The following is a 27,793-nucleotide window of genomic DNA, read 5'->3' as shown; positions in this document are numbered from 1 at the left end:
GCCCATCCTACATCCAGCCCCACCTCCAACAAGAAGGAACCTGGCTTTCCCAGGCCAAGGCAGGAATGAGTGGAATTCCCCTGAGGCAAGCTGCACAAAGCTATCCAGCAAAAGAAGTCCTCCATCAACTTGTTTCTGGAAGGGGAGACAGAGGCCAGCCCAGCCTCTGCCAGGCAGAGCCAGTGCAGCTCTCATAGTACCCCCACCACAGACATTAACACGAGAGGGCCACTCAGGAGAGATGACTCCCAAGCCAGGGGCAGAGGTCTCCCCAGCACAGACTGAGCTGCCCATGCATTAGACTTTCCTCATTCAAATGGCAAGTAGGTAGCTTAGAAGAAAAGCAGCTTTTAAAAATGAGCAGAAAGTCTGGTCTTCCCCCACCCCATGCCATTTTAAGAGCCAGATTTCCCCCACCCCATGCCATTTTAAGAGCCAGAGCTCTACAGTTAGACTACTTGGGTTAGAACCCCAACATGGACACTAGTTATATGATTGCTTAACCTCTTAGAATCTGTTTCCTCCTCTAAATATGGGAGGGGGTGATAATATCAATAGTACCAACCTCCCAGAGTTCCTCTGAGTATTAAATAATTTGTGTAAAGTGCTTTAAAAGTGTCTGGCACAGAACAAGTATAGTAATACGCTGTATAATGATAATGTGGTCCCATAATGGAACTAAAAAATTCCTATTGTCTAATGATGTCTTGATGATCCTGACCCCATGCAGGCCCAGGCTAATGTGTGTGTTTGTGTCTTAATTTTGAACAAAAAAGTTTAAAAAGTAAAAAAAAAAAAAATTGTTTTAAACAAAAAAGGTTGTAGAATAAGGATATAAAGAAAATATTTATGCAACTGTACAATGTGTGCTTTAAGTGTTATTGCAAGAGTCAAAAAGTTTTTTAAAGAGTTTATAAAGTTACAGTAAGTTAATGTTAATTACTGAAGAAAAAATTTTTTATAAATTTAATGCAGCCTAAGTGTATAGTGTTTGTAAAGTCTACAGCAGTGTACAGTAATGTCCTAGGCCTTGACATTCACTCACCACCCACTCACTGACTGACACCCAGTGCAATATCGTCCTGCAAGCTCCATCCATGGTAAGTACTCTATACAGGTGTATCATTTTAAAAATTTTATACCATATTTTTCTTTTTTTTTTTTTGAGACAGAGTCTCACTTTGTTGCCCTGGCTAGAGTGAGTGCCGTGGCGTCAGCTAGCTCACAGCAACCTCAAACTCCTGGGCTCAAGCAATCCTACTGCCTCAGCCTCCCAAGTAGCTGGGACTACAGGCATGCGCCACCATGCCCGGCTAATTTTTTCTATATATTTTTTAGCTGTCCAATTAATTTCTTTCTATTTTTGGTAGAGACGGGGTCTCGCTCTTGCCCAGGCTGGTCTCGAACTCCTGAGCTCAAACAATCCGCCTGCCTCGGCCTCCCAGAGTGCTAGGATTACAGGCGTGAGCCACCGCACCCGGCCTATACCATATTTTTACTGTACCTTTTCTATGTTTAGGTATGTTTGTTTAGACATACAAATGCTTACCATTATGTTATAACGGCTCACAGTATTCAGTACAGTAACATGCTGTATAGGTTAGCAGCCTAGAAGCAATAGGCCATTCCATATAGCCTAGGTGTGTAGTAGGCTACACCATCTAGGTTTGTGTAAGTACATTCTGTGATGTTCACATGACAATAAAATCACCTAAAGAAGCATTTCTTAGAATATATTTCTGTCATTAAGTGAGGCATGACTGTACTTGGTAAAGGTAGCTTTTTTGATGGGATGATGAAACTAAGCAAATCATGTATCTGGTATAAAAACTATATATATGGGTATGGGTATGGGTGTGTGTGTGTGTATATAAACATATTGTAACAGAGGAAACAGCCTGAAAAAGGGTAAAATGTTCATGAGTTGTCGCTTTAAAACAACCCCTCCCCTCACTCTTTTTGGGAATTAAAACCTGCATCCCTGCCCCAGGCCAGTAATCAGAAGGGCAGGGGAGTGTTCTTTGTTTTTTTTGTACTACAGGAGATGGCTCAAGGAATTGTCCCGGCAGAGGTCATGAGATTGTCTTCCCCAGAGATGAGGTTGATCAGTTGACCATCAACTCTAGTTAAACAGTAATAGCCCCAAGCAGAAAACTCCCTTTAAAAGCTCTGTATTTCTGCCTATAGATAGGACGATGGTGCTTTAAGATGAGAGACTCCCATCTTCCTCATTAGCCGGCAAATTAATAAACTTTCCTTCCCTTCTCCTCAAACCACTTGTCCTTGTTCCTCTGATGCAGCCTTGGGAACAACTGCCAAGCTTTCGGTAACAATATTCCACAGAAAAGTAAGTGGTATAAAAATTATGAAAGTTGCTATGTAAATTACACTGGGGAATTAGTCATTACCAAGTTGATGGTGGGGTAAGAAAGGTATAGCAGTGGCCCTTCTTGTTTTCATGATACTGTGCCCATCAGAAAGGAACAGAGAGAATCAGTAGCAAGAGGGGCCTCAAGCCTTCTGCCTTCTGTAGAAGCCTAAAGAAACTATGATTGGGGTTCCTCCTTTGTAGGAGCAGAGAAGTGAAAAGGCAGCAAGGGAAAGAAGCACACCAGTCCCAGTCTATTTCTCTTCCATGGCACTGATCTCTCTCAGAGTGACTAGAGCAGATGAATATCCATAGCAACATTATTCATAAAAGTGGAAAAAACCCAAATATTTATCAACTGAAGAACAGATAAAATGTGGTATATCCATACAATAGAATATCATTCAGCCATAAAAAGAAATAAAGTACTGATACATGCTACAACATGAATTAACTGTGAAAACATGCTAAGTGAAAGAAACCAGGCACAAAAGGCCAAATACAGTATTATATGATTGCATTTATGTGAAATGTCCAGAAAAGGCAAATTTATGGAGACAGAAAGTAGATTCGTGGTGGGGGGCAATGGAGAGTGACTGCTAATGGGTATAGGGTGATGAAAATGTTCCAAAGTTGATTGTGATGATGGCTGCACAACTCTGTGAATGTACTAAAAACCACTGAATTGGGTATTTTAAATGGGAGAATTATATAGTATGTGAAATACATACAATAAAGCTGTTTTTAAAAATGACTAGAAGGTAGTTACTGAAGACGGTACTGGCAACCGTATGTAAGATAAAGTGTGAATTCGTATGTGTGTGAGGCAGGGGTGGATGGCTAAAAAGCAGGATAGGATGGCAACAAGGACAACACCCAACAAAGAGCCCTTTCCTGGCCCTGTATCACCTTTACAAAAATGGTACCAAAACAAACCTGGATATATCTTCCAGAAGATACTAGAAAACCCCTGCCTACCCCAACTGGTCTAGCATGGTTATAAATTCCCATGCAACAAGATCCCTTCCAAGGCACTTACCCAGCTGGGTAGGCAACTAAACCTGATCGGGGGTCACAGGCAAGTCCTCTGCCTCCAGAAACTGTTATTCCCAGCACCTTCTCCAAGGTCACCTGTTAGAGAAAGACAGAGAAGTGACATGTTACAGACACAGTAGGTTAGGGAAGCAGGTGCTGAAGGTACCTGGGGCCATCCTGCAGCACTGACTACTTTCCAGATGCCCCTGTCTTCAGGAGAATGGCACTATGACTTTCCCGGGTTCTGTTCTGGTACAGGCCTCTTGGTCACATGGGAAAAAGACAGTGTGCATTACCTACCTTTAGCAGGGCTCAGTCTGCTGGTACCACGGGAAAGAAAAGCAACTGGTTAAATCACAGCTAATGGCCACAGAGGAACAACCATTCCCCCAGTCTAGGAAGGCATCATTTACAAGTTAGGGCCTCGGGTCCTCACACTGGGATCTTGGGTCTCTGAGACTCAGGGCAGATCACTGATCTTCATGCTTTGGCAGGCATGAAGGAAAAGCCACTCTGATCTACCAAGAGCTAAAAGAATGTTAGGTATCAATTAGGTGACTCATAATATCCCTGGCCTTTGCATTCTATCACATTCTTCCCTTCCATCAAAGGGCTCCACCTCCCAAATGTCTGCCAGTTCATACAGACTATAAGCTGAGGAGGCACAACTTAAAGCTGTGTTTTGCAAAGCACAGATGCTCAGAGAACTCTAATTATTATTATTAAGCCACAACTCCCACAGAGATGAAAGGGAAACATAGAAAGTCTCAGAGATTCTGAGAACACATGGCCATAGGAGACATTTATCACTCTCAACAACAGTATTGTTACCCCACACTGTGTGCAGCCCCCAGGACCCATATCGAACTAACCCCAAATTAGCTCACTAGTCTTTCTGCTAGATGATGCCATGTGAGGTTGAGACTTCCCTATAACCTCTTCCCTGTCATTCCACCTCACCCTCTGCTACAGAACATCTTGCTTGTTGCTCCAGGTCCAGTTACCTCTGTCTGAACTCCCTGCAGTGGCCCTGCTCAGGGATGTCCTTGGTCTCACTTGGCTCAGAAAGCAGGGCTTCTGAATGCAGAATGGCCATGCAAACAGGCTAGATAATACTCTGCTATGAACACTCTGACCCTGAGGAGAGTCTCAGAGGGCAATGTCAACCAGAAACACTTTAGGGGTGGTCACTCTTGTGGCAGGGTGGTCTACGTCTACTCCTAGTCCAGGCCATTTTCTGGAGAGGGGAAGCCTAGAATCAATTAGGATAGTTTTAGGATCTCCCCTTCTCTCTTACTGTATGTTACTGTCCCAACCAGAGAACTGAAAGTGCTCCTAGAAGGCCTGTTTAAACTCTTATCTCTGGGGACCATTTTAGTTTGAATTAGGTTGAAAGGATATTCCCTGTGGTAGCCAACAATCAAAATAAGTCTCACGGGACATTATGGTTAAAACCTACTCCCCAGAAAGGTCTCCAACAGTCTCTGTGCTTCTTGAGGATGCAGACAAGGAATTCCGTGTTTCCATACACTGGTGGTTTAGATACAGGACACCAACCCACAGCTGCCTGGCAAGCACCAAACTTGCAAATTGCCCTGGGGCCTATCTGAGGCAATAAACCTCAGATAGGATTAAACTTACTTTAGCCTACCCTATATATCCTTTTTATATATATATATATTTTTTTTTTAAGAGACAGGGTCTCACTCTGATAGCTTACCCTAACTTATGCCTTGCATACTTTTTCTCAGCTTAGTGACGCCCTGGCACCCAGTCACCTATCACTGATTAGAAAGCACAAAATCATCCTGGGAAAGTCTGGGGGATACTCCCTTCAAGTCACCATGCTCTCATCCTGGTACTGTGCCTTTAACTATCTCAAAGGAAGGGGTACTCAGGAAAATTCCTGCTGTACCTACTGCCTACTGCAGAGGAGAGAAAGAGGAGCCCTTGGCCAGCATTACCCACATAGATGGGAGAGGTCACAAAACCAAGTGCAGTGAACTAAAAGGCTGCTCAACTCCTATTCTCTTCAAGATAATCTGATTTAAGGCAAATCCTTTGGATTCAAATTTGCATTGATCCCTTCCCTTCGTAATCTCCAGCGTTGGTCCCCAAGAATTATACCAAGTCAGCTGGTTCTCAGCTGCCTTTCCTTTTAACAGGAATTTGGGTAGGTGTTTTGTGGGCAGATGATGCAGTTCCACGGAGAATTAATTCTGAAACTAGCTTGGACTTTTCAACAGCAATCTAAAACAGGAAGGAGACATGGGTTACTGAGTCCCTAAAGACCAGAATTTATACAACTTTTTTTTACCAGGACCCACAGAAAGAAACATTTTATATCATGACCCAGTATATACATACATGTATGTGTGTGCATGTGCATAAAACTGAAATGTGACATACTATATTTTCTATTATGCTGTTAATGAAAAAAACCCAAATTCTGTAAAATAATTTAAAGAGGTTTATTCTGAGCCGAATCTGTGTAACTGGCCTGGAATACCTGGCCTCAAGGTCCTGAGAAAATGTGTCTTCAGTGGCTGGGTTACAATATGGTTTATACATTCATGGAGACAGGAATTACATGTAAGATCATAAGTCAGTATGCATAGGGTGTACGTTGGTTTGGCCTGAAAATGTGGGACATCTAAAAGTGGGGGGGAGGGGAGGGGCTTCTAGGTTATAGGTGAGTTTAAAGATTCTTTGACTTGTAATTGGTTAAAGAAATGAAACTTGGTCTAAAGGCTTAGAATGTTTTAACCTGAGGATGTCTGTTAATCAGGGACAAGCCACTGGACATTTAGCAAAATGTAAGTGATCTGTTAAGTAAATTGATGGCCTGCAGGTCTGGTTTAAGCTGTGCCTTGCATAGCCTTAGGCCTGTTAATGATTTAGTATCTTACTGTTAAAAAGAATGCCTCCAAAAGGGAGGGGGCATAACTGGGTGTGTGTGAACTCCCTTCCCATGGCCTGCAACTCAACTTTAAGGTTTTTCTGGGGTCCTCTTGGCCAAAAGGGGGTCCATTCAGTCAGCTGGGGAGCTTAAGATTTTTAGTTCACAATTCCTTTTTTTTTTTTTAAGACAGGGTCTTGCTCTGGGGCCCAGGCTAGAGTGCAGTGGCATGATCGTATCATAGCTCACTGTAACCTCAAACTCCTGGGCTCAAGTGATCCTCCTGACTCAGCCTCTCAAGTAGCCAGGACTACAGGTGCACAACAGCACACCTAGCTAATTTTTTTATTTTTTTTTTTGTAGAGATAGGATCTCGCTATGTTGCCTGGGCTGGTCTTGAACTCCTGGCCTCAAGCGATCCTCCCACCTCAGTCTCCCAAAGTACTGGGATTACAGGTGTGAGCCACCATGCCCAGCCTTATATTTCATTTCATTAAAAAATAATTCCAGTTGTGGCCCACTTTATGGATCTGATGACCTACAAATGGACTGGAAGCTCTATTTTGGGAAACCCTGCTACAGACCATCTCTTTCTGCCAGGCCTAGGTCACAGGCTCTGATCACTGGCACTTTTGTGTTCCCCTGTCATCTTCCTCTTAGGACGCAGAGCAGTGGAACACATTTCCGGGACTAGGAAAACCCCACAGGCAGGAGTTTGCCTGGCTCAAAACTTGGCCTATTTTCAAAGGATTTATGGCTTTTGGCTTTTTCTGGCTTTCTAAGCAACTATCCAAGGAGGAAAAAAGCAGTTTCCTTTGGCTCTGTGGAGGGGGAGGAGCAGGGGAAAACATTCAGGGGCATCAGCTGGTTTTTATTTTATGTTCTTAATTCAAACCAGCTTCCTGTTTGCAGGGAGGTTTGGGGCTGAGTTTCACTTTCAAAGGATATAAGAGTCCAGAGCTCCTGCAAGGCCTCCAGTATCCAGGCTTATTTTGCAAGGCTCCCACATGATGGATTTTATAAACTGACTCTCTCCCTCTGATAACCTTCTCCCTATCCTCTTTTTACAGAAGGGTGGTAACGCTTCCACCTGCCCTAGAAAATGGAGACAAACCTGAACACCCGCTACAAACACACCCCAGGCTAAATGAACCCAAGTTCAATCAGTGGTGTGCTGGAGGTGGTTTGCACAGGCTCATGAACTCTGATTGTGCACAGCTTTTCCCACATTCAGTGATAACAGACTGGTAACCTTGAAATCACCACGGTGGGAGTACTTACACCATGGAAATCGGCAAAGGCTTACAAGTCTTATGAATCATGGCTTTTTCTCCCCTCAGGGAGCCTATAAATATTTACCAGGGCACCACTTAGTTCAAGTCATTATTCTCTCTCACTTGGACTATAACTCCTAAGTATTCTCCCTGCTTCAGGCCTTACCTCCTATAGTCTTAACATGGCAGGTCCCAGTGATTCTTTCAAATATAAATGAGATCATGTCATTACTCTTCTCAAAACTCTCCAATAGCTTCCCATCTCACTGAAGTTCAAATCCAAATGCTTTACCCAGGTTTTGACCTCTGGCTACCTCTCTGGACTTCATTTCCTACACTCTTTCCCCCTCACTCACTCCACCCCAGCCATCCTGCCAATCTTAAACCCCTTAAGCAGATTCCAGCCTCAGGTCCTTTGCATATGGTATTCCTTGGACTAAAAAGCTCTTCCCTCAGCCATTGACACAGCTAATTCCCTTTGCTCAAAGGTGTCCTCCTTAAAGAAGGCTTTCCAGATTAGCTGTACTGTCATCATTCTATATCCAACTTATCCAGCCTTATTTTTCTTCATAGCAAGCAGAGGCAGATAGTCACCCAACGTTGATTATATCTCTGTCCATGTACTTTCTGTCTGTCCTGTCAAAATGTGAGCTCCTTGAGGATAGGACCTAGGTCACTATCCCTCACTGATGTATCCCTGGCACACAATGGGCATTTGATACATATTCAATAAATAAATGAATGGTAGAGGCTTCAGGAACAGTAAAAGCCCAGGAAAAAACTGGGGTATCTCAGGCCAACACAGTTGTTCTCCACAAAGTATCTAAAATTGGTTGTGACAGAAAGGCTTTTTCCAGCTGAGGAAAAGCACAAAAGGAGCTTAATAGTACAAGTAACATTTTGTTTCTTAAGCTGATGGTGGGCACACAATTTTTCACTCTATTATTCCATATGTCTTTACTGTATATCTTAAATGCATAGCAAATGTTAAAAAGGAAGAAAAGATATGGTCAAGGATACGGTGTGGGGCACAGGACTTTATGAGCAACATCCTTCTGTAATTCACATTCCTTACTTCTCTATTTTCAAGCCATTTCATTGACACTTACTGACCCAGCAATGTGGGGGGAAAGAGTTTAAAGAATGCAAGAATCTGTTTCTATTTGATTTAGTTTCTCACTTAAGTGCTTATGAGGCTGCATATTTATATAATGCTCTGACATGTTACTTTTAAGAACCACTGTGCATATCCCTTTTTCTGACTGCTAAGCATGGCAGCAGATGATAAGATGGGCACCTCAGCCTGGGTCCTGAGTAACTGTGATGAACAGATCCCCTGTGCTGACCCACACTGAACTTGTAGTACCAGCAAGAAATAAACCATTGGTTAAGCCATGAAGATCTTGAGGTGATTTTGTACCAAGGATGACCTAGCCCAGAAATTTTCAAACTTTTTGGTCTTAGGACCTCTTTATACTGTTAGAAATTATCAAGGACCCCAAAGAGCTTCTGTTTATGTAAGTTATAGCTATTGATAGTTACTGTATTTGGAATTACATGGGAAACATTGTGAAATATTAATTCATTTAAAAATAATAAACCCATTATGCATTAACATTTTTATTAATGATAACTCTGTTTTCAAAAGCAAAAAAAAATTAGTGAGAAGAGTGGCATGGTATTACATTTTTGCAAATCTTTCTAATGTCTGGCTTAATAGAAGACAGCTGGATTCTCATATCTGCATCTGCATTCAATCTGTTCTCATGTTATTCTAGTTGAAATACATGAAAAAAAAATATGGCCTCATTTGGACATGAAATTGGAAAAGGGAGGATGTCATGAACCCCCAAAAGGGTTTTGGGGACCTCAGGCATTCTCAGACCACACTCTGAGAACTAATGATCTAACCCCTCCTGAATACCACAGCATCTTTCCATATCAGGAAGCAAGCCCACTAGTAGTGTGAGAGTTCTGGCCTCAAGCATAATTTGAGGAAACTGAGGCAGGGAAGAGGCCCTATGAGAAAACAGCTGTGAAAGTCTGGGATAGGGTCCAAAGTTCTAACAGGAACTTCAGCTCCAAGCCCTCAAGGCCCAAATGCCAATGAAATACAGCCCAAGAGACAAACCAGTCCAGGCAATTGTTTGTGACCAGTGACTTCGGACACAACTGCTACAGTCATCTGGCACCCTGATACATCCACAGCTCTAGGAACATTGCTTCATGCACAAGTGAAAACTCAGAACTAAGAGGAGAGCATCCACTTTGTTCTCTACAGTGATCTTCTTCACACCTAAAATGCATCCTGGAAACCAGGAGAATACCCACATCATGACACAGCTTTTGCTTTGGCAGGTGGAAAGTGTTGAGATAGAAGAAAGCCCATACCAACCTGAAACAGGCGTCACCTTTCTCCTGAAGCAAGGCTACTGGAGGACAGTATTACTACAGGCATGCTGTGAGGGAGCGCTTGAATACCCACCACTCCCAGTATGAACTAGGCAGGGCAGTATTATATCCGACAGAGAAAGAAGGCAGGCAAAATCATCCCTCACTTTAATGAGATAAAGGTATAACTTCTTAATAGCCTATTCCCAAGAGAGAAAGAATAAAGCCACATGTTTAAGTGCTCTTCTGGCTCTCATTAAAGTAGATGGAAAAAACAGGTGGCTCAGAGCCAACAGACAGGACTACTCATTCATACTAAATACAACAGTATTTTCCAACCTGCAGATCGCAACCTATTAATGGAACTTGAAACCTATTTAGATAATACTGAATAAACAAAAAATAGATCACATGGCAAGTGACGGGTAAGTAATGATGGTGAAACTTTTGTTTCAGGGCTATGTGTGTTTACTGGGTTGCAATATAAAATGTATTTCTTAATGTAGGTTTTTCTCAAAAAATTTTGAAAGCCAGTGGGATGCTATGGGGGATCCTAAGGTGAAGAATATACACTCTACCCTCTACCTTCAAAACCCATTAGGGAAGTTGAATGATTTACTATGAAACAATCCAATATGTGATGAGGGTCGTAAGAAAGACATAAAGTGCTCAAAGAGAAGGAAGAGAAATGATTTCTTTTTTTTTTTTTTTTTTGAGACAGAGTCTCACTTTGTTGCCCGGGCTAGAGTGCCGTGGCGTCAGCCTAGCTCACAGCAACCTCAAACTCCTGGGCCCAAGCAATCCTTCTGCCTCAGCCTCCCCAGTAGCTGGGACTACAGGCATGTGCCACCATGCCCAGCTAATTTTTTCTCTCTATATATATTTTTAGTTGTCCAGATCATTTCTTTCTATTTTTTAGTAGAGACGGGGGTCTCGCTCTTACTCAGCTTGGTCCCGAACTCCTGACCTTGAGCAATCCACCCGCCTCGGCCTCCCAGAGTGCTAAGATTACAGGCGTGAGCCACCGTGCCCGGCCGAGAAATGATTTCTGAACAGGATCAGGGAAGGAAAACAAGGAACCTTTCTTGGAAGGTGAGATGGTATATGGACTGGGCCTCACAGTGGAACAGAATGTTGACAGGTGAAAATACAGACTGAAAGAATTCTCAGTAGAAGAAACTGCATGAGCAAAAGTTTGGTAGCAGGAAATAACAGAGCAGGTGAACAATGGTAAAAAGCAAAGATTGTGTAGGTGAATATTAAGTCAGGAGAGGTAGAATGCAATCAGGCCAGGAAGAGCATTGAATGCCAAACTAAGTGGGGTTATCTTCAGGCTCTGGGAAGCCATGGAAGGATTTCAAACAGGGGACACAATCAAAGTTATGTTTTGATGATGATGTATAATAAGACATACATAGGCAGGGAGCCTGATTAGGAGGCTGCTATAATAGTTTAAGTGAGAAGTAATAAGAATCTAGGCCAGCATAAACACAGTGGGAATAGAAATGATGGGTTAATCCACAAAGCAAACAATTGGCAAAACTGGGCATTGTACAACTCTGGAGCAAAAAGACAGAAGACTCAAATTTTGAACTTCAGAGATAGAGAACAAGGTGATCAGAAAGAAGACCTGGATCTGGACAGAGGAGATGGGAGCTGATGATGTCTGTTTTAGATATGCTGAATCTGAGGCATTTCAAGGATATTTACGAGGAACCACAGAACACTCGATTTAGCAACATAAACATGGAATTAATGCTTGGGAGAGAGGTCAGGACTAGAAATAGATATGTGAGAATTATTCGCATGGACGTGAAAACCACCACTGGAAGTCCAATGAGACAGAAAAGACAGAGGGAAGAAGGCAAGGGAGAGAGAGACTGAAGATAGAACCTTGGGGAATACCTATTTTCAGAGTATGGAGAAGATGAGGTGCCAGGCAGTTAGAATAGAAGAGAACCATGAAGCCAGTGAAGGGGAGAGTTCCCAGAAGGGAGGAGCAGTCGATGTGAGTGCTAAAAGAAGTGAAGGAGGCAAGAAAAGGACTGGAGTCCACAGCCATCTGCAGTGCAGCATTGGTGGCACGGCACAGGGTGCCAAGCAGTCCTGGACCCCTGAACACATGATCCTAGGAACTCTGGGCAGGGCCTTCTAAGCTTTTCTGCTCTCTCCCTCTCTCAATCCATGGATCTGATGGATCCATGAGCTAGAGGAGGGGCACTAGCAAATGACAGAACAAGTCTGTGGAGCCAAGACAATGGCCTGCTCGGGAAGGACTTCTTGCTTGGATCCACAGCATAAGTTGGTAGAATTTGCTTTCCCCTTCTTAGTGCGAGGGCCAACTACAGGAGTCTGTAGTGGCATGGGAGTGGCTGTTCCTTTGAGATAGAGAAGAGGCCAGAGTCACAGAAGGCCAGGGTCACCTAGGATTTGGCTGACCTCAAACTGGTAAGGAAACCTCAGCAACTGGGAGGAAACTGATCTCTGTTTTTGTTGCCATGTTTTGTTGCCACCAGCTTCTTTCTTCCTCCTTTTCCCTTCCCCCACTCCTCAATCCCACTCAATACAAGTTATAAATATCTGAGTTGTAAGTCATTCCAGCCAAACCATGGGCTTGCTGTTTCTATAAACAAGCATGTCAGAGATCTGTCCAAAGCAGAGCACTCTCTGCCTTTCCCTCCCTTCCTGCAGGTTAAGAATAACTATGTTTGTCTCTTGCCCACACTCTACACTCTAATCTCACAAAGCAGATTCTCCATCAGATTCTGAGAATTGCCACTTATGCAGAAGCCACAGAGGAAGCCCAAGGCCAATAGGCTTTGTGCACAGACTTGGGCAGCTGGGCAGAGACCCAGTGAGAAGGGAGGGTGAGGCTTACTCGCTCCTGCTCCTTCAGAACCCAAAGTGCCATCTACTCAGAGGTAGGTAGGGGGACAACAGCCACTCCAAGACAGGAGAACAGACCTTCCCTCTCTGTTCCTGGTCTCTACCCAGTGTGGCTGATTTACAGTTCTGTCTATACCACGAAAACTCCCAGAAACAAATGATTTCCAACATGACCAAAAAAAAAAAAAAAAAAAACCCAAACAAGCTCTTCTGCTTAACAGTTCAGAATTAATTGGAGTGGAGTAAACTCTGTGCTGGGATCAAAACCCCTCAGTTTCCATGGAAGGTGCATCTGCCATTGCTTGTGGGGGTAACCTGAGAGCACCTCTAACCACAGCTCCTGGGGACAAGGGGACTGGAACAAAGCTTCCCAAACCTGGCTAGTCAACAGAAATACTCAGAGGACTTAAGTTTTTTTTCAGATGAACAGTCCCTACCCTATCCTCACTTCATCCCCTTCCTGAATGCAAGATTCTGAATCAAAAGATATGGAGTAGAGTTTAAGAATCTGCCTATTAAAAGCTCTCCAGGTGGTTCTAATGATTAATCAAGTTGGAAGATATTAAATTAAAGCATTTTGCCCTTTCATTTCCAAATTTTAGCCTCTCCTAGGACTAGGAGGCGAAAACAATGTTCCAAGTATTCTTACAAGAATACCCATGGGGTACAAAATGGTCTTTTGCAGAGAGAGGATCTACAGCTATAACAGCTACCATTTACTTAAGGTATACTCTGTGCCAAAACTGTTCTAAGCACTTCACATGATTATCTCATTTAATACTCTTGATGACTTTATGAAGGACTAGTATTATCTCCATTTTATAGATGAAAGAGTCAGGTAAGTAATGAGTGGAAGAACCAGGCTTTAGACCTGGGCCTATCTGGTTCCAGAAACCATGGTGCCCTGAGAAGGGAGTTCAGGTTCTCTAATACCACCAGAATGTTACTGTTTCTGAAGGAGCACACAGGGAAGTTACCATGCCTTTGTATGGGCATCAGGGACAAGTCTGAAAACCAAGAGAGAAGGCAGAGGGCAGACGATGAAGTAGAGGGACCATAGGGACTCTTCATGCTAACTTTAATGTGTAAAAAAAAAACCAAACAACCCCACACACAGAACTTACCAGTAGCTGAAATGGGCCTAAAAATGGGTTCTCACGCAGATGGTGGCAAAGAAAGAGGAAGAGAGGGTCTTCCTGTTGCCAGAGGTCAGAGTTTATCCATGTCCAGCCTGTGCTACAGTCAATATGGACAGCTGACACCCGTTTCCAAGGCAACTGGCATTTCAGTGTCAGAACCAGGAGAATCCAATTTCATATGCAGATGGAGGAAGAGGTCATCAGACCAGAAGGGGAGGGAATGAAGGCACTCTAGCTAAAGGGCTCAGTTATAGTACAGTCATCAGCATGTGCCCAAGTCCAGAGAGCAGCTTTAACAGCACAGTGCCTGGTACAGAGCAGGCTCTTCTACCCTCCCTTTCTCTTCCATAGTTATCAGAAGGGCAAGGATAGGAGATATCTCAAATTAAACAACCAGAATTGAGGGGGAGAAGGGGGTTTTCTTTTTTCCTCTAAAGTCAGTCTTCTCTACAGCAAGACCAGAACCAAAAACAAACCTTAAAGTTTGAGCTAAAAAGTCTGATCATCGTAAATGTCTAATTCCTCCTCACCAACCAACTCTACATGCCTGAGCTTTCTTAATCTCTCGGTTTTCAATTTTGTAACCAGGGAGAACAGTAACAGTTCCTTATCTGGACTAAGTGTGCAAAGTGAATGTGTGTCCTGAAACAAAAAAGGGAATGGGGAGGGCTCTCAGTGCCCCTGCAATCACACCAACTTGTGCCATATGACTCTCCTGGGAAGAAGGTTTTTTCCCCCATATTATTCCCTACAAAATGCTCACTTCCTTTCCATTCCTAATGCCAACACCCCAGTTTAAGCCATCAGCACCACATTCCTGGATACAGCAATGGCTTTCTAATCAATCTCCTTACTGTAGACTCCCCTCCCCCAACCTATCAGAATAATTGTTCCATAGCATAGCTTTAATCATGTCTCTCCTTTGCTCAAAAACTTTCAATTAGCTCCTTACTGCCAACTAAATAAATTACAAATGTCTTAGCCTAGCGTCAATGGGCCCTATCTTTTCTCTAATTCTACTTTCTACTACTCACCTATATGAGTCACGTGCATTTGTTAATGGAAAGGAGCCTCAGGGCTTTATCTCATATTCTTCTTCTACCTGGAATGCCCATCCCTCCCACCAACTCATACTGAAATCCTACCCTTCCTTCAAGGACCAGCTCAAATGCCACATACCCTCTGATTCTTTCCATTATCACCTTGTCAGAAATGATTCCTCCCTCCTTGGTACTCTTACAGCAGCAATTAATTTGCATCATTCACATGGCATGTACTACTTAGTACCTTCTACAGAAGTTCTTTATGGATTTTTCTTCTCCCTCCTACTAGTCTATAATCTCCTGAAGGGCAGAGGTTGTGTCTCATACAACTCTGTGCTTATAGCACAGGGCACAGTATTTAATATATATGTGTTGAATCCATTTTTTATATTTAAAAAATTTAAAACATTCAAAAACATTTAAAAATACTTAAAATATTTATGAATTCTCTTTGGTTAATCTTACTTAGTAAGTTCCTTTACCTCCCAGAGAATTCTCCAAATGTCTATCACTACCAGCCCTAAATGCTAGAGCAGGAAGCATGATTTTGATGCCTTTTCAGAAAGACTGAGGAAGGCCTGAGTTAATCCATGTGCTTTACGTGATAACAAAACATTCTTATTCTTGACTTTAGTAAAGAAATGACTGGTATGGCTCTTCAAAAATCTGACTTAAATTATAATTAAAGAATAAGTTCAGGCCGGGCGCGGTGGCTCACGCCTGTAATCCTAGCACTCTGGGAGGCCGAGGCGGGCGGATTGTTTGAGCTCAGGAGTTCGAAACCAGCCTGAGCAAGAGCGAGACCCCGTCTCTACTAAAAATAGAAAGAAATTAATCGGACAACTAAAAATATATAGAAAAAAATTAGCCGGGCATGGTGGCGCATGCCTGTAGTCCCAGCTACTTGGGAGGCTGAGGCAGTAGGATTGCTTGAGCCCAGGAGTTTGAGGTTGCTGTGAGCTAGGCTGACGCCACGGCACTCACTCTAGCCAGGGCAACAGAGTGAGACTCTGTCTCAAAAAAAAACAAAAAAACAAAACAAAACAAAAAAAACAGAATAAGTTCAAAAAGATCAGAGATTTTTTTTAAATAAAAGTGACAATGTTGTTTAAAAAGAGCTTTAAATGTCCTTCATAATCAGAACTATTACCTCTGGGTGTCAGAATCATGGATAACTTATTTTCTTCTTTATGCTTCTCTATCTTGTGTAAAATCTTTTCAGAAAGCACATGTACTTCAAAAAGTATCAAAAAATATTTTATTTATCAAAGCTAACCAAGGAAATACTTTTGAAGATATTAGAAATTAATTATCTCAAATTCAACAAGTTAATCACCAATTTGCAAGAAAAAAAGACGAAAACAAAAAAGCTTATTATACCAGATATATTTTCAATAGCATTTGTGCATAACTACTTTAATAAATAAACAAGTATACAGATTTTAAATTTTAAACATTTTAGATTTACATATGAAATACACATGTTTAAATTGGAGAGACTTTTTTATTATTTTTTTCTACTTACAAAAATAATACAGGCTCGTTGTGAAAAATTTAAACATTACAGAAATATATGCTGTAGATAGCGAAAGTCCACCATAATCTACTATCCCTCCCTGAGATAACCAATATTAACAACAGTTTGGTATTTATAGCCTCACTTTTTTATATGCATATACTAACATATATGTTTTAACAAAAATATAATCATTAACATAAAAAACTATCATACAATTTGTTTTTCCCACTTAATATGTCTTATATATCCTTCCACATCAGTACATATAGATTGACCTCATTCATTTTTTTTTTTTCCAGAGATTGGGTCTCCCTATGTTGCCCTGGCTAGTCTCAAACTTCTATGCTCAAGAGTTACTCTCTCCTCAGCCTCCCAAGTAGCTGGGATTACAGGCATGTGCAGCTGTACCCAGTCACCTCATTCTTTTTAGCAGGTACAAGAAATTTCATTTTATGGATGTGTATCAATCCCCTATTGATGGTTACTTGGATTACTTCAAAAATTTCACTATTATGAGTAACACCAAAAATAATTCAGTTATTATACACCTTTGTGCAGTGTATTTGCATAGAATAAGATGTCAGATTATAAGTGTTAGATAAAAAGGTATGAACATAAAAATTTTTCTTCTAATGGATATTACCAAATTGTTCTCTATGAAGGCTGGATCAATATATGCTTCCACCAACAGTGTAAAGGTATGATTACACCTGTAGCCCCACATCCTCATGTTATTTTTATTTTTTTAAACAAAAATTGTTGAAATAGAATATTTCACTGGTCACAACATTAGAAACTTAAAAACAATGAGTTATAAAATTAACATGTTTTCACTCTACCTGTAAATTCTTAGCTTAAAAGGAATATGCAGGACTAATTCACTTCCCAAATTATTTCTCAATATAAATGAATTAGCCCCAAAAGAAAAAAAATTATTTCTACATCTAGAGAAGCTATAGCTGTTAAAAAATATGCTTATCACTCCAGTGGTTTCTAATCAAACAGAAAAAAATCAGGACTCTCCCTACCACTGGAGTTCACTGGTTTGACTTTTTTTTAATTCCCCCCAAAATCATAGTCATAGCCCTGAAATAAATTACACAGTAGTTAATATCAAACAGAACATTTGCTAAGCCTTCCTTTTGGTCAGCAGTTAAAGTATTGTTGATACAAGTTAGAATACTGGCAAGAATAAGGTACTGAAGATAGGTCACAATAAAAAGCCATGCAGAGGGGCTGATTAAATGTTGGAACAGAAGAGGCTGAACCAGCAAAAAATGATTTCTCACAAATGGAAACGTGAAGGAATAAAATCTTGCCTGCAAATTAGAAGACAATTCCTTGGTATTCTAAAATCTATGGACTCTGATAATATTAGCAACCCCTTATAGCTATAAAGTTACTTAGAATTTACATGTGGTTTCACATTCACTAAATCTCATTTAAACATCAAAACAACCCTGGGAGGAAGGCATTAGTATTCCAATTTTTAAAAGGAGAGAGAAGCCAGCTCCCTCAGAAGTGAGGAAGCTGCCCCCTTCACCCCCACCCCATTCACACAGCCAGGCTACTCAAAAGTGTTGCCTAAGGAAGAATAGCCTGCGCATCACTTGAGAGCTTGGTTGAAATGCAAAGTCTCAGGGTGGGTCTGAATCTGATTCTGTATTTTAACAAGACTTCTGCCCGCTTCCCACTCTCACCCCGTTGGTCTGTATATTAACTCCTGAGAAACCCTATTCATTAGCCAGTTTGGCGTTTGTTATGAGGCAAAGTCTCTGTGACACCTTCTACAGGGGCCCTACAAGACAGGCCAAAGCAGCCTGGGGAGAGAAGGGCATCATAAGCAGAAAGGATATGTTTAGAAAAGTGAACGGTAGGTTATTATGTCATATGAAAACAATCATGGTATGCAAAAATACTGTGCTCTCTCAAATAGAAGCCAACCAATGAGTGCCAGGGTAACAGAGGCAGGCCTGCCTGTTACAAGTTTAGTTCTGTCTGACAAGCAACTTTCTTCTCTCCAAAGCAGTAGAAAGCAATAGCAGAGAGGTGGCAAGGGTCAGAGTTTCTGAGCATGCTCTGAGCTCCTCATCCATGACTGCAAATTGCCCATGGGCCCCCCTCCATCCAATCCATCTGGCTTGGGGCTCCCTCTGCTCAGGACAAACTGAGGCAGTGCAGGGAAGCAGGCCTTTGGACCCCAGGCTTTTGCACCTATAATGTTATCACAGTTGCCTATTTGAAAGAAGAAAACAAAATAATACAAATTTGAGATCAGGTGAAGCAAGATACTTGCTCAAAGAACTTTGCAACCTAGAGCCTGAACAGTCAAATGCAGGTAGACAAGTGACCTCATTTCTGCTCATGTTCAAAGTCACTGAACACCAACTGTCATCATCTAGGCCAGCCCTAGCACGGGGCATTTAAAATCCAGCTTTTTTTTTCCCCCCCCAAACAGAAAGAATCATTTGACCTAGCTACTCTTCACAACTTCAAAAATAAGGTTGGTTGTGTGCTACAGAGAAAAAGAGGTGGAGTTCAAGAGGAAAAGAGGAAGAGATCTGGGGTAGCACTAGCAACTACACAAGAGCATGAGCTACAAAATCAACCAAGCAACCAAGAGCACAACAGTTTAAAGCCCTATGATACCTACACACAAAAACAACCAAGGCATTTGTCAGTCACCAAGGCTACTTTGCTCCCCAACAGCAAGAGAGAATCAGATAAGCAACTGCTTGTGGCTTATGGTCATCTGGAACCATGCAGTCATACAGTTTCTAACAGTACCACAGGGAAAGAAGCAGGGATAATAGTCCAGAAAATTTGGACTTGGGAGGTGGGAAGAAGAGCAAGGATGTGGACAGGCAAGGATTACTAAATTATGGCTCTAATAGTCTGAGAAATTCATTAAATTGACTCTTACAAGGAATGTTGGGAGAAAACTATATATATTTTCAAAGAATTTCCCCTCTGCCAAGATGAATGCAAGATGTGACTCTTGGCTATAGCAATACTAGGCATACTTTTATGCTCGGTGCCATGTTTTATACATGAAGACTCCCTGGGAGGAGTACAGAATAAGGATTAAGTGTGGGCTTTGGAGTTAAGAAAGCCTAGGTTTGAATTCCAGCTCAGCCACCTACTTACTGGCTATGTAACCACCAGCACTCACCTGACCTCTCCTGTCATTACTTTTCTCATCTACAAAATGGGGATAATAGTATTTATGGTAGAGTTCTGTAAAACTTGAAAGAGATGATACATTTAAAATGCTTAGCGCAGTGCTTAGTACATAGCAGAAGCTCAATAAATGTTATTATTACCATACCACTACAAATATTATCATTTGTTATTATTAGGAGAGTACGATGAGGACATGAAACACTGCTGGTTGCCAACAAAGGTGGTTCCAGTAAACATATTGCCTGAAAAGTTGAATGGCACAAATCCATAATAGGAAAAGAATAAACTTAGAAAACTAAAACGTCAAGATCAAGTCCTTAGGTATTTTAATTTTTAAAAATAAAACCATCTTGATTACAACAAGATCAAAACTTCACACTCACCCACCTTGATGACACTATTAGCAGCATATCTCTCTGACACTGCCAATACCTTGGCATTGTTCTATTTTCTGACTTGGGTGGTGGTTACATGGTGGATCATTTTATAATTATTCACAGTATTATACCTTATAAACTTTCCTATGTCTGTTTATTTCATAATTTTTTTTAGGTGCCAGCACCTTTAATGGGGTTGGCTGAACTTACGGAGAAATGACCAGAAGCCCCACTAAAGGAAGACAGATCTCAAAGACTGATGAGAATTGTGATGAGAAGTTAGAAATTGTGGTGAGTTCAGCATGAATGAAGAGCAACGTTCAAATCCTGAAGAACCAAAAAAATTCCCCTCTCAGGATTCCTCCAAAAGAACATTTGACAAAGTGGCGGCAGTGGGGGGGCGGGGGGAGCCATATGGTTCCACAAAGGGTTGTTCCAAGATCTTCAAGTAAATTAAAATTTCAACTATAAACGAAGTGGCAGGGAAGGGAAAACATCTTTAGCCTCATTTCAGTTTTAGGGGGTTGAGATAAGGTATGTAAATTTAGAAATCTAGTCCAAAAAAAAAAAAAAAGACTGTTTTATTTGTTTTATACACTAGGAAAGCAACAAAAAAGCACTGCAAACATTCTCTGTGATAAAATGAGAGGGGGTGGAATTTACTCCCTAGAAGTCTAAAAGGAGATATCCGTACTGTGAACTCATTCTTTTGTAAGTGTCCTTCAAAACTAGAGGAAAATACTGTGACCAACTTAGAAGCATTATGAACCTGCTGCTATAATTGTTGGGAGGAAGGGAAGATTTGGAAAATCTGAACATTCAAAAATACCAGCCCTGATGATCTACACTGCCCAGTCTGGCTGTCATGCTCACTTTATTTCTTGCCTCGCCCCTGCTTAATTTTAAGAGGTAAAAGAAGTTAAGGTAAAATCCACAAATGGGATAATACACACCTGTGAAGGTGGGCGGGTCTCATTCTACTATACCTCTTCTGAGAATTGCTGTGAAAAGGAAGTTGACAGAAAACCTGGTCTTTCCCAGCATTAAACAATGGAGCCCACAGGAGAGGCTCAGTTTGTAGCACCAGGAGTGTGATGTATAACATAACAAATCCTACTGAAAACACTGTAGCTTTTTTTTTACTTTACAATATTGCAATCTGAACATGAAGTAAAACCAACAGATACTCTGAGAATGACTTGGACAGACCATGTTCTCAGAGAAGCTTAGCTTGAATAAACATAGTCCCAAATTTCAAGACCTGTACTGTTCTCTAAACAAAGGGGCAGTGATAACAGCGTCAAGTTCAACTTTACACTCAAGGGTTGGTGGGGAGGTTACAGGGGTCACGCCAAAACCTCACTTCCACCTATGTTTTTTCATTAGTCAAGAAATGAAAACACACAGGTGACAAATGGAAGACATTCAAAATACCAGCAGGAAATAAGACATTGACTCAAATTGATTCAACAGGAGAACTTGCCCTAAATTGCAAACTGAGAGGGGGGAAAGAAACTTGGAAAGCAGCAGTACTATTAGACTCTGAAATGAGTGAGGCCAAGTAGATGAGAGAAGGCTTTGCAAGACAACTCAGAGCCTGAAGTGGCTGGGCTATTTTTAGATAGTAAAGGAAGAGGTGTTAGGTCCAGGCAGAGAAGAATCCTCTCTCTCCAGTCAGAATCACTTTGAAGGCTGAGGGCAGCTGCAGGCACCGGAAGGAAGAATGAAATATAGATCAAAGAAACAAAATCAGGAGAACACTGACATTTTTCATTGCATACCACCTGTTCTGAGGATCTCAAAACACTTCACAAGCCTTAATTCAAGAGCACATCAGAGATAGAAAACTCAATGAGAACTTGACCCAGGTCACTCACAAAGGCAGGTGAGAGGCAGAGCTGCTAGCCACAGAGACCTCTACTCTTGGTCATCTGTGCTAAGTGGAGAGCCCAGAGAGTGTGTATCAAACACTAAAAAACTGGCCTGGGCCCAGGGATATCATCATAAAGTTTCCTAATTCTTCCCACAGGGGAAATTCCTGCTGATTTGCCTTAGCATGGTAATCAATGATCTGTTCCTCAGATCTGACTCTACAACAAAGTAGTTCTCTCAAATCTAACCTTGACATAGCAGTTAACAGAGCAGTCTAGAAGGCACAGTGGAGATTTTTTAAAAAACAACAACATAAACAACTACTCAAAGAGAAGAGTACACTTACTGAGCTAGCTTTATATATTAATACTTCCAAGAAGCCTCAGTAAGGACTTGGGCATGAAGCCAACACCAACAGATTTCAGGGTCCTAGCACCTAGGCTAGGGGTTCATAACCAGCAGTGGGCTTCTGGTGGAACTCAATATGTACACAGCTACCAACCCTACCCTCAGAGATTCTGATTCCATACAGCTAAGATGGGCCCCAGGAATGTGCATTTTTAAAACACTGCACAGGTATTCTGATGTCTTGCTTCCCTCCTGACCACTCCCCCCATTTGAGAGCTAATGATTCATACATAAATGCTTTGAAAACAAGGGTTTCCCCACTACTACATGACATCTGGGCTCAAATACTCAGCAAAGGCTGAAATTAGGTTATTGCCAGTTTTTTTCCTCCTTCATGAAACCCTCCTATAGAAACTCTTCTTAGAGCCACATATTAAAAGGCTCAAAGCACCACCACACAATTATACAGGAAACAAACTTGGAGGGGGGGGTGGGAAATGACAGAGAGAGAGAAGAATTAGATTTGCAATCATAAAAACAGACCTAGAAGAAAGTCACTTTGCCCATTGTTTCCAGAAGTAATAATATATAACCCAGATTGGATTAATGGCTGTTAAGGAAGAGCAAGATTTCAAAACCTCCTTGACTTAACTTTTTCAAAATCTAACAAGCCCCCCAGCACAGACAATCCTTTTGTATCCCTACTTTAAATCCTGCCTGCTTGGCTTTGGTCCATTTCTGTCCTTTGTTAAAACAGAAAATAACTCAGCTCCTTCCACATAAAAATCTTTCAGATACTTTAGGAAAAGGCGGGGAGGACTAGCTACCAAGAGCATATATATTTGCTTCTTAAGGAAAACACAGCCTCAACCAAGATAAGAGGCAAGAACTGACAAATCTATAGGATCTGAACTTGAAAGGTATTTACAACTGATAATTTCGAGTGACACTTCACCAAGACTCAGCAGATGTGGCATAAAACTTCAAATCACTCTTTTCCAATTTACTTCACCGCAGACTCTCCTTCCTTTGAAAAGCTTAATAAAAATCCCAGCTTTCATCTCTACTCTCTCTGCAGTAACTTAAATCTTCACCTCTATGGGCTCTCTCACTTCAGCTTTTAACCATGTTTTTTTTTTTTTTTTGAGACAGAGTCTCACTCTTTTGCCCAGGCTAGAGTGAGTGCCCTGGCGTCAGCCTAGCTCACAGCAACCTCACGCTCCTGGGCTCGAGCGATCCTTCTGCCTCAGCCTCTGGGACTACAGGCATGCGCCACCATGCCCGGCTAATTTTTTCTATATTATTTTTAGTTGTCCAGATAATTTCTTTCCTATTTTTAGTAGAGACAGGGTCTCGCTCTTGCTCAGGCTGGTCTCGAACTCCTGAGCTCAAATAATCCGCCCGCCTCGGCCTCCCAGAGTGCTGGGATTACAGGCCTGAGCCACCGCGCCCAGCCTTAACCATGTTTTAATTATATTTTTAAGCAGGTCTCTCCGGAATTAAAAAGTCCTAATGGGCACTACTTCCTGCATATGTGTACTTCCCCTTCTCTCTATGCCCTTCACACCTAAATAGGTTCCATCTCTACCTCCTTTTCACCATTTTATTAATCTTAGTTTTGATTTATCTTCTAAAGAGGTCACAACTTCCTCCTGATTATTTCTTATTCGTCTGGACTTCCAAGTTTACCTCCACTATATTTGACATTTTTAAATTGTTCTCATTCATTTATTCGTTTATTAATAGTACTTATTGCCTATCTTACACTATCCTAAACAGTGTTATGAAAAGAAAATGAAGAACATGACCCCTGACCTTAGAAAATGAAGACACACACAAAAGAACAATAAGAGATTGGTTTCGAAGTAGTAAGACTAGTTAAAGAAGGCCCTGTGGCTCTGGTAAATATGGCGTTGAACCTAAAAATAAGTGTAGAATTTGGTGAAAAGGAGGAATAAGGCTACTTTGGATAGAAGGAATAGTGTAATTCAAAGCAGGAGACCATCTGAGGTAAGAAATGTGTAAAGGCCTTCTGATACTTCCTTCTTTGCCTGCCAAAAGAGGCATATGTCTTTTTGTCTTCAAATTTTATTTTAGAATTAGCCATCCATGAATCACAAGCTTTCTGACTATTACCATGATTACTCACAGTCACCATATATTAGGACAACTCACGGAACCTAATACACTAGGTCCTATGTGGGTCACCCCAAGGCAAGCTTTTAGAATAATCTTGGGTAGGGAGTCTTTACTAAGGAGTGTGGGGAGTTAGGCCTCTCTAGGGTCCTAGGTACACACAGACAGCTACTACTCTTGGGTGCTAAAGATATGCACCAGTTCTCTTGCTCTATCAGACCATTCGAGGGTCATTCAACTTCAGCTAAGTTAGAACAAAGCCATTTAAAGCAGTCTGAAGCCCTGAATTCCTGTATGAAACAGGGATGTTTAATGGTGATGCCAGGGATGCCTTTTTTTTTTTTTTTTTTTTTTGAGACAGAGTCTTGCTCTGTTACCTTGGGTAGAGTACAGTGGTGTCATCGTAGCTCACTGCAACCTCAAACTCCTGGGGTCAGACAATCCTCCTGCCTCAGCCTCCTGAGTAGCTGGGTCTACAGGTGAGCACCACCACGCTTGGCTTATTTTTTCTATTTCTAGTAGAGATGGGGGGGGAGGTCTCACTCTTGCTCGGGCTGGGCTTGAACCCCTGACCTCAAGCAATCCGCCTGCCTTGGTCTCCCAGAGTGCTAGGATTACAGGCGTGACTTATTGTGCCTGGCCAACAGGGATGCCCGTTTTCTCACTGTTTTCCTGGAAAGCTCTTCTCTTGCCTCAGGACTCAACAGTTCAAGTATCTCTTCCTCTGCGAAGGCTTTCCTAATTCCCCTGAACAGACTTAGGTCACCTCCCTGTGCTTCCATTAACAACTTATGCGTACTTCTAAGAATAGCATTTACCACACCATGTTGTAATTATTTGTTTACATGTCAGACTAGCCACAAGCTCTTTGATGGCAAAGATAATGTTTTATTCATCCCTAATTCCATACCTAATAGGCACTCAATAAACACTTGTTGAATACATTAATGATGAATGACGTGGAAAGTCTTAAAGAATGGTGACTGTACCTTCTGGATTCCAGATCAAAATTACAGTAAGTATCAACACAGAACACTAAACTCCTATTATATATTTCTACTACATATACCACTCTTGGCCAGAATAAGAGGCCAAAGATATGAGAAGATTGCTGTAATAGTGCTGGTCATTGCTAAGTTACCAGCCAGGAATATGAGCACTTGCAGTACTAAGAATGAGCAAACAACAGTCATATCTACAACAATTTCTAAGTTTCATGCTCACTCTCCTGCCTCAGAAGAACAGAACCAAGGACTAATAAGAGTCCTTGGAAGCGTCACTATCTCCACTGCCACAAAACCTGTGGCAAACTGTGATTGAGTACAACCTCTGCTGAAATACACAGGAAAGCAGTTCACCTTCTTTACCAAATCCAATTAAGGTTCTGCTAAGGGACAGGGAGCTGAACTAAGTCCTCCCAGAACCCTGCCATGTTTTACACTAGCACTCTAAATCATTCCTCACAGGGTTTACTCATCTCTGAAGAGATACAGGCAAGGCAATAAAATGCTGCTGTCTCAAATGCCCCTCCCTTGTAGGAATTCTGTACCACACAAGCCTATTGTGTTTACAGGCTGCTAATAAGACTTAAAATCTAATGCGATCCTGTGGGAACACAGCCCTGGACTGCTCAAGGAATTAAACAAATGTAGTCTACTTTTGTACTCCCTAAGTTATGGGGCTCAACAAAGTTGAATAAAGCACAAGGGCCAAAACCCAGACAAGTGAAGGGATGGAAAGGGACTTTGCCTCTGAGGAACATCTGCAGCCAGGTGGGATGTGGCTCTTGGTACACACTGAATGAGATAAGCAATGTTCAAGGGCAAACCAGGAGAAATGCTTGCTGGCAGATATCTGGCTCCTTGCATGTTATCATTCCTAAGAAGCCAAGAAGCTCCAGTTAAATTAATTTAGGTCTCTTGAAGAGACAAATAAATTTGTTTCCACCCCAGGCAAGAGGAATTATCAAGCCAACTCCTCAGACTACGTGTTTCAGCATATTTCTTTCTGCTACTACAGTCTTACACAACACCAGCTGTTAGATTAACACCTGCAGCTACATTAGTCACAGCTTAGCTCTTCATAGGGTATGTGGTCCCACTATCCTCTTCCATGAAGGGAAACTGAGTCATGGCATGTCAACTGGCTTCCCTAGCACACACTTAGTGTGTAGTGAGGCCACAATTGAATCCATGTTGCCATCCTCCTATTTAGCTCTTCTCATGGATGAATCTCAGCATGCCCCCCCACTGCTCTTTTTCCTTCAACCTAAAACCAAATCAATGCCCGCTTAATGGGCAGAAATGAGCAAGCACATTTGATTCTTTAGAGCCACAAGGAACTTCTAGTTATCTTCTTTTCCAAGAAAGAGGAAGGTTAAAGAGGAGCAAGAGAAGGTAGGGTTGGAAAGAGGTGGCTCTTAATACTAGGACTCACCTTGGAGCTGAGGTCCTCTCGTCGGTTTCCTGCCTTACTCCTGCGTAATTTGATGGATGGGGATCGCAGCAGGTTCTTGATCCGGCTGGTAATGGTTGACCCTTCCACAGCCATCATGATGAGCAGCCGCTTGGGACAGTCCCAGGCCCAGGTCTGAGACTTGTCTCAACAGCAGCACTGCCTTCCCACTCCACAGGGCCTTCCAATATGCCCTCTCACTGACCTGAGATGGCAGAGGCCACCTTAGCATCACAGTAGGTGTCTTACCTTCCTCCTAGCTAAGTCTGCAGCTTTTACCTCTAGGTATTGCCCTCTTCTTTTCCCTCATCCCCACCTTCAAGCCCTGTGCGGTTTCTTACAACGCTGGAAGGACAAACCCATGTAAAAAGAGGGGGAAATCCTGAGCTGCAAAAAAAATGTCAGGCCCACGCCTGCCAGAGGCGCTTAACATGAGAGACGGTATGGGATGGGCTGTAGTAGGGCTAGAGGTCGGTCTGGTCCCCGTTAATGCCCAACTATTCCCATGGCAACTGCGGTGTCCAAGGTAGGAGGCCACTGAGACCACCGGGGAGTTCCACTGGGCGCCTGAGCACCTGCACTCGCGGCCGCGGGGAATCAGCGCGGAGGGGCTAGCTGTGGCCCAGCAACTCGTTCTGCCACCGGAGCCTCCCTCCCCCACCCCTCCACCCTACGGAGTTCGCTCTCCGCCCTCCGCACCGGCCCTGGATCTTTCTCTTTCACCCGCCTCAGAAGCCCGTGCTACTCGTCAGCGCCCCCGCTCGGGCCCAGCCTCACCAGCCCCGGGGCGCGAGGGGCACCCGGCTGACAGCCCCCTCAGGCATCGCGCTCGGCGATTTTTGCTCCGCCGCGGCAGCCGCACAGGCAGC

The 27,793-nt window shown here is 42.4% G+C and overlaps 1 protein-coding gene across 1 annotated transcript in view; it reads right to left on the bottom strand.

The window, feature by feature from the left end:
• MAPKBP1 (mitogen-activated protein kinase binding protein 1) overlaps positions 1 to 27,793 on the bottom strand; it is a 49,193-nt gene extending 21,400 nt beyond the window's left edge. The window contains exons 1-3 of the mRNA XM_012649418.1: positions 27,702 to 27,793; positions 26,907 to 27,129; positions 3,408 to 3,499 (exon numbers count right to left, since the gene is read on the bottom strand). Of these exons, the coding sequence (XP_012504872.1) occupies positions 3,408 to 3,499; positions 26,907 to 27,023 (209 nt within the window). The 5' untranslated portion in view covers positions 27,024 to 27,129; positions 27,702 to 27,793. The remainder of the gene's footprint in view (positions 1 to 3,407; positions 3,500 to 26,906; positions 27,130 to 27,701) is intronic.

The sequence above is a fragment of the Propithecus coquereli genome, unplaced genomic scaffold (assembly GCF_000956105.1).
Source record: "Propithecus coquereli isolate 6110/MARCELLA unplaced genomic scaffold, Pcoq_1.0 Scaffold3, whole genome shotgun sequence".
In the NCBI taxonomy this organism is placed as follows: Eukaryota; Metazoa; Chordata; class Mammalia; order Primates; family Indriidae; genus Propithecus; species Propithecus coquereli.
Note: the sequence above shows the minus strand (reverse complement) of the source record. Positions and strands in the feature narration are given on the sequence as shown.